Source organism: Melospiza melodia, chromosome 3 (genome assembly GCF_035770615.1).
Source record: "Melospiza melodia melodia isolate bMelMel2 chromosome 3, bMelMel2.pri, whole genome shotgun sequence".
Classification (NCBI taxonomy): Eukaryota; Metazoa; Chordata; class Aves; order Passeriformes; family Passerellidae; genus Melospiza; species Melospiza melodia.
This window is the reverse complement of record NC_086196.1, coordinates 55,812,322-55,826,531: the sequence shown is the minus strand read 5'-3', so window position 1 is coordinate 55,826,531 and position 14,210 is coordinate 55,812,322. Positions and strand designations below refer to the sequence as shown.

General features: G+C 39.7%; 1 protein-coding gene and 1 long non-coding RNA gene across 4 annotated transcripts in view; one reads left to right on the top strand and one right to left on the bottom strand.

Annotated features, from left to right (window-relative positions):
- RMDN2 (regulator of microtubule dynamics 2) overlaps positions 1 to 13,587 on the bottom strand; it is a 50,766-nt gene extending 37,179 nt beyond the window's left edge. The window contains exons 1-4 of one of the 3 annotated variants that reach the window (XM_063151846.1): positions 13,513 to 13,587; positions 8,676 to 9,139; positions 2,121 to 2,316; positions 1,028 to 1,130 (exon numbers count right to left, since the gene is read on the bottom strand). In XM_063151846.1, the coding sequence (XP_063007916.1) occupies positions 1,028 to 1,130; positions 2,121 to 2,316; positions 8,676 to 9,127 (751 nt within the window). In that variant the 5' untranslated portion in view covers positions 9,128 to 9,139; positions 13,513 to 13,587. Of the gene's footprint in view, positions 1 to 1,027; positions 1,131 to 2,120; positions 2,317 to 8,675; positions 9,140 to 9,652; positions 9,717 to 9,966; positions 10,064 to 13,512 lie in introns of those variants that run through there. The other 2 variants (XM_063151845.1, XM_063151844.1) reach the window with 2 other exon arrangements.
- Positions 9,848 to 11,701, top strand: LOC134415881 (uncharacterized). The gene is made up of 2 exons (XR_010027130.1): positions 9,848 to 9,962; positions 10,690 to 11,701. It is a non-coding gene; the product is annotated as an uncharacterized LOC134415881 (long non-coding RNA).
- Positions 13,588 to 14,210: the final 623 nt, after the last annotated feature.

Below are 14,210 nucleotides of genomic sequence, written 5' to 3'. Positions count from 1 at the left end.
TGACTGTGGAATATGTTACAACAGCATGAAGGCATCACACTGCCTTTAAGGATGACAAAGTGCAGCTGAAACTGCTTTGTCAGTGACACTGTCACTGCCAACACAACAAAAAGTCAATGAGAGGTGTCACAAAAGACAAAACAACCCAAACTTGGGTTACACTTACAAAACCCAATTTGGTGCGGCAAAAAAAGAAGGGGAAATGGAGAGACAAAAGAAAGAGAGAAACATTCTGAGATAAAGGCAAAAAAGATTATTTTAAAAACAGTGCCTTGACTGGAGGAGAGTGACACAGTATAGAGAAAATGTAGGTTTTAATGTAATAAAAAGAAGGCCCAAAATAAAAAGGCAAACAAACTGCTCCTCTAGCCAATATCCTTCCAGACAGTGAAACGCTGGGCAATGATTTTAAAAGCAACCAAAAAAAAAAAAGTGCTATGATGGAGAAAATTAAAAATCTTGTAGAGATTAAATTGTCAAACAGGACACATGGGGTGAGATGTCTGGAAGCAACATCAATTGTCACACACCACTTCTCTTTCTGGTCAACAGTTCCTCCAGATTCACAGAGTTTCATCACCACAAAAGAGACTGCTGATACGAAGGAGCGCTCCCTGACGACTGGAAAGCAGAAAAACAAACCTTGACCCAGCCTCAGCATTTATTCATTCCTCTTGCTCTCCCAAAGATGCAATTAAGAAACTGTGCTAAAAACATCTGGGAGTTTTCACATTCTGTATCCATCTGTTTCTCAACAAAATACAGGATTTTACAGCCATCTGCAGAGACAACAGCCACCAATAATGACCCATTATATTTGTCTGCCACTGATTTTGGATCTCTCATTGAGGAAAGAGTGAACTGAAGTTGCAAACTGTGGTGGTTTACTGTACAAAACATTACCATTACAGTACAAATGCTCCCATCTATTGGATTGCAAATTCCTTACATTGGAAAACTTAACCAAAGTTCAAAGCATGTTTCACTACATTCATATGGCATTCTTCATAAACATTTTTCCTCTTACCATCAGTTACATATTTCCTCTTCTCCTCAGCATCAGTAGTCATCTCAAACAGATCTCCATAAGCACGTGCAAGCCTCCAAAGAAAGTCCACACAGTTTTCATACTGAAAGTAGAGGACAGCTACATAATTAAACTGATCAGAATGTGATTTAAACAGTTTACTTTCACAATGCTTAAAATTAATAACATGCTGAAAGTAAATAATCAGAAGATGGCATAATTTTTTGTTAATTTTCCATTCTTCTACATACTACTTTTAGTTTCATGTGAGAACCAATTGACCAATCTTCCATGGACAAAAGAGAATACAGCTTTTGGAAATACCCTAGACTGTCTGAAGAGGTTTTGTTTTTAAATCAGTTTAAACTTCTTTCAGTATAAACATTTACAAGGTAATCCAGCAAAACACAACAAATCCCTGAACAAAGTGATGTGTATTTTCTTTAGGGAAGTCATAAGCACCACACTCACTCACAATATCTCATTTACCTTTCTTGGTATTCCAATATTCAGATGAAAATACAGTTAGAACTAATGCTTGCCAAACCAGAATAAAATGGTACACTGAACTGAGAACTGCACATCAAACCACCTTTAAATTTTATCTGGAGTTACATATGGGCCCAGTAATGCCAAAGGAAAAATTCACATGAATGGTATTAGAAAGGTATGAGCAGACGAGATGCTCACAGTTTCAGAACAGTAGGTCTGGTTTATTACTTAATTTTACAGGATTTTCTCACACAGACTATGCCAAAACCAGCAGAAGTAAGTGTATTTTACATTGAAAAAAGCCCATGATCTTTCTTTCATGGAAAGATCATGGGCTTTGTTTGACAGAGGCTTAACTCCTCTGTCAAACAAAGCTTCAAGGTTATTGAATCAGAAAGGGATATAAAATGGAAGAACTCCTACGTCCACACAACATGAATATTGACACCACTCTGCAATACTGCTTTTTGACTGTATTTTAAAAATATGCTTGAAATTTCATAGTCCATTTCTATGTGGATTTTAAAGCTTGTATTTAGTTCTTTTGAGAAGAGTTAAGTATAAGTCAATAGCAACATAATGTTAAGTTTACCCACACTACCTTGTCATCGTTCTCAAGCAGCAGTCTGAAGCCCTCCTTTTTATCAACCTCTGAACCCTTGTGCAAATTGTCCACCTGCTGTAAAAAATTAAGTAAGTCTTCATCTTTTTCTGATTCCACCATGGCATCAGGTGATTTCGTCCATCTCTTTTCTTCCTCGGAGTCTTCTTCAGAATCAGTATGGGCGGTAAGGTAACTAAAATCACAGAAAAAAACAACCATTTTTTTCTTAAAAAAAAAAAAGAGGCACTGTTAAATAAAGAGCAAGAGTTTCAGAGCACAATTTATCCTGGTTGTCCAACTTTAAAGGATTTTTTATTAAGGATATCAAGCTTATTATTATTACAAAACCTTTATCTTCAAAGGGATAGCACAGTCATATTCCAAACATAACAGGTAAGTAATTGTACTGCTGCCTAATACTCCATTAAAAAAATGCAGATACATATTAGAAACACATGTAGCCTTGTGTTTCATATGCAGAACACTTGAAATCATTAATGTGTTTTAAGACATGCTCTGTAACCCTGAATAGGCCTCTTCAACTCTTTACCTCAATTCCCCTATTTTTTGAACAAGGAATGAGCTTACTAACCAAAATAAAAGTCCTATAACAATCATTTATACAATATTTTCTTAAACACTTTTAAGATCTAAATACAAGCCAATAAAAATAACACCATTGTTATAAATTCGTTATTTCTCCTGAGCATTCTGAAGTTCAGAGTATCTGAAACTGGAAAAAAGCTTATATTGATTTGTGATGCTTAGTGCACAAGGCAGTCAAGGGCAAAGAAATATTTGCAAAAGCATAAATATCACACAGAGATAAGCAGGTGGCCTTACTGTCCAAAGTGCTGAGAATATATTAGGGTACTCCAATTTCAAAGAGGAGCAGCTGATAGCATTGTTTTTAAAAAGCAGCCTTTTGTGTTTTAAAAAGCAGCCATCTAAAGATGGACAGAGAAGCCTCATCTTCTGCATTTCCACTTTTGAAAATATTGCTCTGGGGAAAAGTAATAATGTAAACCTATCAGCTGCCAGGTTCAGAGATTCTCTAAATGGTTACTACAAGTATGAAAAACATGGAATGTACTATACACATTGAGTAACTGAATAATCAAAATAGACCATAACAGTCAGAATACAAAAAAAAACTATTTATTTTTTCAGAAATATAACCAGGACAGAATGCTAGCAGTCAAAATGAAGGTTATTAATGATGGCTTTCAAAGATTCTGTTTTCAGTATGTTGCCTTCAGAACAGATGAGTGTATCAGAGCAGATACACTTCCAGCCTGTAAATGAACCAATGCTTATAAAGCTACAGAAGTGCTAGATGTGGCAAAATTAATGAAGCTGCAAAATTCACCCAGTGACACCAGAAAGAGGAGTCAAAAATACATTTGGATATAAACAATGTATACACAGACCACGTGTACATGTTCAAACTGAAAAATACCATTGAGCTGAACAGAGATGGGAAACTTCATGTTTTTACAGATTTTTTTACAAAATCTTGATAATGCTGAAGTTGATGACACATCATATGCTGTATCTTGCAGAGACTATACTCAGTCACTGAACATTTATTTTCCTTTTCTGAAGCATGTTTAAAAACACAGCATATGGTTCTTCCATAGTTATTTTGAAGTGGGCACAGATATATATCATGGCTGCATTTATAAGAGCCCCAACTTAACTGAATGTATAAGGGAGTTCCTGGGAGTGGGACAATCTTTTAGCTCCAATACAAAAGTCTGTGATGTGAAGTAGGCTTGGAAAGTATCTTTCCTCACATGGTTTAGATGCTCCATTCCCCCTTAATAAAAGATAAATGCACTGAGGATATGGGCAATTCCCAACCTAAACTAAGGGTACTAGACAATATAAAAGAGCAACAACTAAGCAGTAAAGACAATATCCTTAGTTACAGGAATTTGGGCACTGCATCAGATGCTACCTAATCAGGCAGGTCAGTGTTTGGAAGTCAGTGTTGGTGTTGTATTCTTTACCTTTGCTGCATAAACATCTGCTAAAATTTCTATGGTCATTACTGTCCCCATGTTAGATAACAGATAAAAAAGATTATTAGAAAATGCTATTCTCCCAGCAAAAATACAATGGCTGGATGACAAATACAAGGTTGGGCTGATGCTCAAGCCCATTGGGCTGTCAGTCCAAACAAGCCCAGCAGAGATTTCCAGCAGCACTACATCATGACAAAACATCATGTCAAAACATCATTTGTGCTTTGTCCAGCACAAATGTCATGACAAAACATCAAATTGAGGCCAAACATCAAATTCATATGACATCAGGTAAGTAATATATTTTTTGGGAGACTCATAGAAAAAGTGTGAAGTAGGTCACTATCTAACAGACCATGTGAACCCAGAAGGAGCTAATTACAAAACAGCAGAGACATCAGGGTCATGTCTTACCCATTCCCTCTCATCTCCACTGTACTAGCAAACTCTCCTAGCTCCTCTATTTACCTGCTTTATGAACCCTCAAAGTATTTAAATGTGGAACAGACCCTATTAAATGTTGATCAGAACATCATGATTTTCAATTTACTTGTTGGGCACTATCTGCCTTCAACAAAGCAGCTAACAGTCTTAGATATCTATGCATTCTACAGCACTGAAATCAGTACTGACACAAACAGAAGTGGAGAGTCTTCTTAACACAGTTTAAAAACTCCAGGACTTTAAGGACTGATAACACTACTCCAAAATAGAAATAAACAGAAAACAAGGAATAGTCATTATTGTTTGCTTTACAAATATTCCATATAACAGAAAGCTGCAATTTTACCTGGCATTTTCCTGCAAGAGGTTTTATCAGATGATAAACAGAAAAGTGATTTACAAGTGACAAACACATTGATCAATATTTGAAAAAATTGAACAATGTTTAAAAAATGTCCAGAGTCAGTGCCAACTTGTTTTCACCTTTATTACCAACAGATTTTAAATAAAAGAGAAAAACAGTGATAAGAACGTGAGGAGCAACGATCAACCAACAGGACTCAGTTGTATCACAATGGACTGTTCAAAGTCCAAAGGACAAATGCAAAGTGTGCTGGAGACTCACCCCACTGTGGCTAAGCAGTTCAGTAAATCCCAGCACCCAGTACTGGATTAAAACAAGCTACATGGTATAAAACACCCCTGTGGTATAAACACAGTTGGGTGGTTCAAAAACTGTGTTGGGGTGTCAGTAAATTGGCAGACACTGGGCCTAACCAGGTATCATTTGTTCACAACACTTCAGCTTTTACACAGATCAAATATCATCTGTCATCTCCCTGCCAACTTAGAAGAAAAACACAGGCTGACACAAACACCCTCTCATCTGCTCTGGCTAATTCCACAGAAAGGCGATTTTATGTCACAGATGGATCTGGATCAAATTTGCACTGTATGATTCAGCAAACTGCATATCCATCAGTAATGATTAGTGGCTTTCAAGGAAAGGTTTGGCAAACTGGATTCTTAAGCCAGCTGAAGGTTGCATTTAAAATAAATGAACAGCAAAATAAATTAGAAAATGCTAAGTGAAATGATACTCAGAAGCAGGCAGGGCAAATTTCTTTTCCTGTTGACTAAACTATTTCAAGGAAAAATTATAAACAGAGCATCTATCAGAGAAGAATTGACTCAAGTGAATCTTTCTGGTGCCTGATGCCAAATGCAATTTGAAGAGCTTGGATGCTGGGCCAGCTGAAGACAGGCTCCAAAATGACACTGATGTCCAGGGCTCATCACTGCCATATCAGGGAGGAAACAACTTGAAAATCACAAAGAGGAGAATTCGGTGACATGTTCCAATCCAGGTGATCATCTAGACACAATTTATTGTATTTGTAAATAAATGAGTGCTTGTTACACATTCTCAAATGTTAAACATTGAAGTTTTCACTAGGACATTACTGGAACTGAAACAAACTAAAAAAGAAAAATTGAATACAGAGAAGCACAGACTAGAAACCACAGACTCTTTACCATTTAATGTCTCATCCATTCAGTGCCCCTTCCATTCAGACTGTCATTATGTCAAAATATAGCTCATTTATTAAAACACACAGGATATTTCTCCACTTACAGAAATACATAATTTTTGAAAGGCAAAAGAGAAAACTTCTCTTCCCAAGGTGTTGAATACCAACAGTGACATTGAGAATATGCCCAGAACAGATCAAACCAGTGAGGGCCTTATTAGAGACTGTCAGCTTCCAATATTTAATGTAAAAACTAGGAAGTACTAAAAGCTTTTCTGGAAGAAGTTTACAAACCTGAAACCAATGTAGTCATCCAGCACAAATCCATAAAACTCTTCAGATTAGTTTATCTGTCAATTCCCAGCATCGACCCATTCGTCAATTAAAAACAGAAGTGCTTAACTCAAGCAAAGTCCTATCTTCTAGATCATGAAATTACTGCTGAGGCAGTGAAACACAATGCACTTTAGATGGGAGTATAGAAAGGTGAAAAAAATGTTTTATCAGTAACAAAGAGCAAAACCTTTTTTCTGTAGTGCAAAAACAAGCACCTGAATGCACCATTGTGTGTGGAATTAGCCACAGAAGAGTATAAAACAATGCACTTGGTGTAATGCCTACAGCATATGAAGTAGTGATGTAGAGTAACTGGAAAAAACCCAAGTGTTGCTATTGACCCTACTGGCCATGCACCAGTCATTAAAGTTACAGGAGACCTTGGAAAAAGCTATATATATTGCAACTGTACACATTAGGATTGACAATCTATTTGCAAGAGGAAGAAAAAAAATACTGTTTACTAAAATGAAATCAAATTATCTCAAATTGAGAGAAGATATGAAAAACAAACACATCAAGTACAAGGTGTTAATAAGAAAAAATCCCACCTTTTTTCATAAGGGACTGAAAAACAGCATTGGGAAAGAACATAGCCAAATGACTAATGCTAACTGTAACCTTGAATTATCTTCCTTGCCTCTGAGTGTACACAAATACTTGTCAGAGAAGGCCTCTCTTAAGGACACACTCAATGCTCTTGCACACTATAATCACTTGTATTGGATCACCGCACCAGCTTCTTCGTCACACACAAGAACCTGAACACACAAGTTCCCTTGGCTTGTTTTCTAACAGCAACACATCACTCCTGATCAGAAAACAGGATTTTCTCAAATAATAAATAATGACAACAAATAATAAATTATAAAAGCAATAAATTATAAATTATAACCCTTGCATTGTGTCTGTGGACTTGGTAATTCGTTAACTGGTCCCTTTGCCTTATCTGCATCTCTGAATATTTTATTCATAACATGAAGGCCCATGCAAACCAAGCAATGGATGAAATCATCTGGGAAACTAAGAGAACCAAGATGTTTCCACACCAGATGAAGGAGGACTCTGGTTGAATACTTATGCCAACCCCGAATACCTAAAATAAAGAACTCGCTCATAATAGAACTGACAAGTCTTAAAATATGGTATCAAAATATAAGACTTGTGAACCATGTGGGCTGGGATGTAACATAGAAAGAAATTCTGCTCACAGGAACTGACAATGAATGTGGAGAAACTGTTAAATATAGAATTCCATTAACATGCAGCGTGTTAGCTGTCTCCAGAATATTACAGTTAGTTAAAATATTTTAAAGAGAAAAGGTGACATAAGATGGGCAATTTACAGACATAATGCTGCCTACACAGATGTGTAAGACATGCTGAGAAGTAGCTCAAAAAACTCAGTTGCTATAAACATAGTATTAGTAAATTGCACCTAAGTATCTAATCTGATTATACCAAAACAAAGTTGTAATTACAGGAGATTAATGTCAAGACAAAAATATAGTGCCTCTCCTGGAATCCTAGTAGAAATCATCCCCCAGTGTGTTTCTCAACTCATGAGAATAAAAGACCCCATTACCTATAACGTGACTACAAGATGTGATCAAACTAGGAACTTTCCACCTGACTGAGTCAGTACTCTAAATTCCTCACGGTCACTTTCTGAGGCACCAAAGAGTGTATACAACAGCTGATATACATAAACATTGCCACTTGTACAGAGGTTCTTTCAGACGTAGCTTCCATAGTACGCAATGCCTCTAGGCAGAACATGGTAATAACTCATCTGTGAGGCTGATAAAAAACAATTATCAGGAAAAGCACATGAGCGTTTGTACAGTTGGAATAAACTCTGTCAAAGACACTTTGCACTAGAAGAACTTTTAAAATTACACTTTATTCTGAACTTTGCCTCTTATTGCATAGCTATGTAGCAATACTGCATTAGTGTTACCAAACACACTCTTAAAAAAGAATCTGTATTATGCTTGGCATTAAGCCAACTTCAGCCATCGTGCAGACTCAGAGATGGTCACCAAGTCTTCTCTGATCTAAAAGCTGTTAATCTGAACGTTTGCAATTATTTTTCCAGAAGTATAAAATCTATATCAAACTTTTAAAAGGCTCCTGTTTACAGTTTCATTTAGGTAATGATGCAACTTGCACTGCATTTGTACAGTAGAATATGCAGATTATTATTAACTCACCCTCCTTCACTTTCTGCCTCCTCAGAGCTGGTAGTCTCTCTAGGAGCTGTCTCTGCTTTTCTCCGCCTTGTTGCTCTGTGTGATGGGCTAACTCTCTGAACATCACCACTTCCCTGAAGCTCATTTCGAACAAGCTCTTCAAGTTTCGGAATAGCTTCTTTCAGAAATTCCACCTCTCTCTTCAGTTCGTCCACGGTTAGTAGCAGGCCATTCAATTTTTCTAGGATCTGCAGTTGCCTTCCATGTAAAACCATTACTGCTCCTTGATCATTAGGAGCCTCATTCTGTGGCAAGACCACAGAATTAATTCTGTTACCTAGATCCTGGAACCCTCGAATACGCACAGCTGCACCCGGCTTTCGGATCTTGCGGTAACAAACCAGCACCAGGCTTAATCCAGCAGTCCCTGCCATTATGCCCAGCATTAGTCCTCTATTTTCGAAGGGAGACATTTCTGCACGCTCCTAGAATTGTGAGACAACAATAAAAGAGTTTAAGATGTTTTCCAGTGCTCTACGCAAGTGACTTGCTCTGCTCTGAAACCACGAAAGGATAAGGCAGGAAGAACCGCAGACGCTAAGTTAGACTTTTTACAGGTTCTGCAATACGAGGCAGCAAAAAACAAGCTCAAAGTGGGTTTGGGGGTGTGAGGGGCGCTGGCACGTGGGCAGGACCGAAGCCTTCACTCTTAACCGTCCCGGCATCCTGAGATTTTTTTGTTTTAATGCGAGAAACTCATATAATCGGATTTTCCGCCACCGCAGAGAGGCGGAAACCCAGCTGTCAGGCCGGAGCGCCGCCCGGAGGGGCGTCACGCCGGTCCCCCAGCCCCACCGCGCCGAGGGCTGCCCGAGCCCCGCGCTCGCCTCCTGCCCACCCGCAGCCGCCCCGGCCCCGGCCCCGGCCCCCGCCGCCCCGGCAGCGCCGGCCTCGAGCCCAGCGCCGGCCGCGAGCCCAGCGCCGCCCCCGCTACGTACGTACGGCCGGGCCGGGCCGGGCCAAGCCGGGAGCAGCAGCGCGTCCGGCCCAGAGCCCGCAGCTCTCCCGCCGCGGCACAGGGGGCGGCGGCGGGGCCGCCCCGGGGCGGTGATACCCGGATCGAGGGGGCCGGGCCTGGGCCGCAGCGCCGGCCGGGCCGCCCGGGTGACGCGCGCTGCCCGGTGGAGGAGGGATCCCCGCGGCGCTGGGAGTCCCGGCGGGCCCTGCTGCTGCTGCTGCTGCTGTGCTGCGGGGCGCCGGCTGCACCTGCCACGGACATGGCTGGAAATAGGCTGTTCTAGAGCAGGGGTACCTGTTCGTGTGTCTGTCCTCAGTCTGGTGGCCGCTCGATTTCACCGGTTTAATCTTTTGCTACTTCTCGGCCACAGAGAAATTGTGTTTCCACTGCACTCACTGGTGGAGACCTGAAGCTGCAAAATCACGGAGAAACCCCGCCCAGTTGCCAGGAGGACGGGCAGACCCGGCACAAAAGCCTCGTTGCAATCTAAGGGCCCAAAGCTGATTTTACCAAAGTCCATTATGGATTACCCAAAGTCTGGAGGAACTTACAATAGAGTGATAGAATGGTTTGGGGTGGGAGGGAACTTTAATGGCCATCTAGTTCCAGGGCCCCTGCCGTGGGCAGGGACACCTTCCGCTAGAACAGGTTGCTCAAAGCCCCATCCAGCTTGGCCATAAACACTTGCAGGGTCGGGGCATCCACAGCTTCCCTGGGCAATCTGTCCCAGTGCCTCACCACCCTCACAGTAAACATTTTTGTACTAGTGTCCAATCTAAACATATTCTCTTTCAATCTGAACTCACTTTTCCTTGTCCTGTGACTCCACGCTCTTGTAAATAGCATTGCCCCATCTTTCCTCTAAGTTCCCTTCAGGTCCCAGGCCACAATTAGGTCACAACAAAGCCTTCTGTTTTCCAGGCTGAACAATCCCAGTTCTCTCAGCATTTTTTCATAGGAGGGGTGCTCCATCCCTCTGATTAACCTGATTTTCCTCATCTGGACTCATTCCAACAGATCAATGGCCTGTATTGGGGACCCCAGAGCTGGATGCAGCAGTGGAGGTGGAAACTTGACAGAGCAGAGGGGCAGAAGTTGGATTTACCAGAGTGTGGGAGGTATTGCTGCTGTGCCCCATCTGAGATCACTTTTATTGGTGACTCTCACAAGGCTCTCCTTTGCCCTTTTATGACAAAATGATCTGGTTCCTGTTTCTGGCCTTGGATGGAAGAAGGATCACCACAGACAACTTGCTCTGACCATTTGTCTTGGAGTGGCAAGACCTTGAATGCTTGTGGAGAGCCTGTGCACAACGTCCTGCCAGAATTTACAAGCATAAGACTCGTGTTGTTCTGTATAAGGGCTTAAGGAAACATAATGGATACCACTGTGTCTGGGCACTAGCAGAACCACTTCAGCAGCTGAAATTGTCCTCAACCATAGCAATCAGAAACAAAGGAACACAATTCTTAAAAAACATACTAATTGCCTTTAAAAAGTGAGCAGACTGCTGTTCAAAACAAAAAAAGTACCTAAAACAGGTACCAAGAACTCAAATTTTTTCAATCTAAGTACAAATTAGCAATTGTAAATCAGCCTAATGTCTATTTATTGTCAAAGAATTTAGTTTAAGTCAACTACAACTCTAAAATAATTTTTCATTAAGATCTTGAGGATGAAATTACCCTTATGAGACCAAACTGTAATCTGAGACAAAGGTAGAAATTTGTTAGAATGAAAAAATTAATACTGTTTCAGTATTTTGCAGGTTTGCCAGTTACAATATAATAATAACAAAATGTATAATCTGTTCATGTGTTTGTAATTTGAAATTTTTAAACAAAGGATGGAAATCTCTTCAATTTTATGGAAACCTCACTAAACTCAATTATTTTAACAAATTTCACTATAAGTAATAGTTTTAATCCCTCAGTGTTTTAAAATGGAACAAGAAAACATAAATCTCTATATGCTGATAGTGTTTCAAGTGTGCAGGAATGGTTAAATAAATGTGTTGGAAAAACTTTAATTTTTTTTTCCTTTTTTTTCAGTATATTCTGCCAAAATCTTTCCATAAGCCAATTAAAACAGGAAAAGATTTTAAAAAGAGAATTAATTGGAGAGCAAATATAGTACAGAGCTGAAACAAAATACTATGGATGAAAAAGCTAAGCAAGTATTTTTTAAGATTTTCCAAAGCAACTGTCTTAGGCTGCAGGCCTTAGACAAGGAAACTGTTTTCAAATATAATGGCCCAGAAGAACTACCATCTACAGCTACCTGGATATGTAGCAACTATGAAAATCAGGTCACCTGTCTGGTCCCAAGATGTTATTGCATATATGTAGAAACTTGCTGGAACTCAGCAGCTTTCCAAGCTGGAGAACTAAACATCAATTTACCTAGGTTTGACATAATTCAATTGGCCTAAATTTGACATATGTTCTAAAAAAACTGAAATAAAGGTTTTAGAAAAGTACTATTCTTTTGCATATGAATTTTTCTAGTTAAAAAAACTTTGTTCCTGAAGTCCTAAGAAACAAGTCCAGACAACCATCTGTTATAAAATGTTTAGCCCCAAATATTTTTAGTGTATTTTCAGCCTTATTTCCTAAGAGCACAAAGTTTATGCCCCCAGGTTGTCCATGTGTTGTCCTTCTGACAAGCCATAACATTACACTTTCTCCACCCACTATCTCCTGAACATGGAGCTTAATTTCAGCCAAATGTGACAGAATATGTCAGGATCATAGAATTGTAGAAGCATGGAGTGGTTTGGGTTGGAGGGCATGTTCATGATCATCAAATTCCAACTACCCTGTGATGGGCAGGGACACCTTTCACTAGAACAGCTTGCTCAGGCTGCATCCAACATGGCCTTGAACACTTCCAGGGATGGGGCATCCGCAGCTTCTCTGGGCACCTGTTCCTGTTCTCACCACCCTCTGAGTAAAGAAATGCTTCCTAACATCTTATCTAAATCTCTCTTCTTTTAATCTAAACCTACTTGTCCTATCATTATTTGCCCAAGTAAAAATCCACTTTCCCTCTTTTTTTGTAGACTCTTTGAAGTATTGAAAGGCCACTCCAGGTAGTTTCGAGAAGGCCAGCACTTTGGAGTGGCAAGACTTTGTGAACATCCTGCCTCCCTCCACCCCCAGCCCCAGGCAGATGCACAGGAATGAACTTAGCACACCAGTGCTGCAACACTGACACACCTGCACAGGGCACCAGCCTTCTTACAGCACTATTTTTGTAAAACCAGGATAGGCACTTTACTGGGCTTTTGGGAAATTTTGAACTTGGACAACATTTGTGTGTCATAGTAGAAAAGTTAGGACATTATTGAGTGGTTGTGTTCAATGGATCAGAGAGCCATTACATAGTAAGTAATTGATGAATTTTTTTTCCAGACAAGGCAAACATAATCTACTCGAGGTTTCACTTCTGATTGGAAGGCATTTGTATGTTACAATTTTCATCACTTTCTTTAGTTGTAATTCTTCTGTCCATTTTCTTTCGTGATATGCTGTTCTTTCTGAAATGCCCCTCCCTCCCCCACCCCCAAGAGATTAATCTATTGCTCGTAACAGATACAGAAACCTTTAATGAGCTAGTAGCAGTTCATACTTATTACTTCAGCAGTTGTCTTGTAGGTGTAAAGTCAAATATTGTTAATATGTCACCAAATATTGTGAAAGCTTAAATACCTTTGACCAGACTTGCAACCAGCCTGCCAGAAATCCTGTCTGGATGTCAGAACAGTCAGAAATCACTGTTCTGTCAAGTTTGGTTAAATTCTTCTGAAAATTTTGCTATAAAAATAAAGTTATATCTTACCTCAAAGGGAAGCACTCACTGTCAGACTTGTCAGTATTCTCTGCTGCTTTTGGCCTGAACAGTTGTCCAGTGTCCCTGATGAGAAATTAATCAATTGAAGTTAAAAGGAGAAGGGTAATAGCACGCTGATCTTTTCTGTTTGCTTGAAATAAAGATATACTGCTTAGCACAGTTCCCTGGGGAGATGAGGCTGCCTCTGCCTTTATGTCTCCATGCATGCAAATGTAACTGTACCTTTCCCTCCTCCCCAGTATTTTTGAATCTTTGGCCAGTCTCAGTCAAATTCAACAGAGAAACTCCAACAAATTTTGTTGAGTTAGTTGATCTTTTAAAGAAGAAATTTCTGAATTAGAGTCATTGCTATGGGGAAGATCGCTTATCCCTTGATGCAAAACTGAGAATCCACACATGAGAAAAGCATTTTGCAAGGACAGGAAAAGCTAAAGCAGAGCTCACATTTTATCAGATGTGAACAAACAGAACTACAAGTTATAACCTGATAGGAAACCTGGCTTCATTAGTTCAACTGCACTCACAATCATCTGTTTATTTATTTATTGTGTTGATAGGATCCAGTGCTGCAATTTTACCTAAGTACAAATGGTCACTGATGGTATGGCTTTTCAAACAGCAAAAGAAAAAATGTACGTACTGTTCCTGCTTCTTTGTGTCTTCGGGAATCTCAAGGACATTATCAA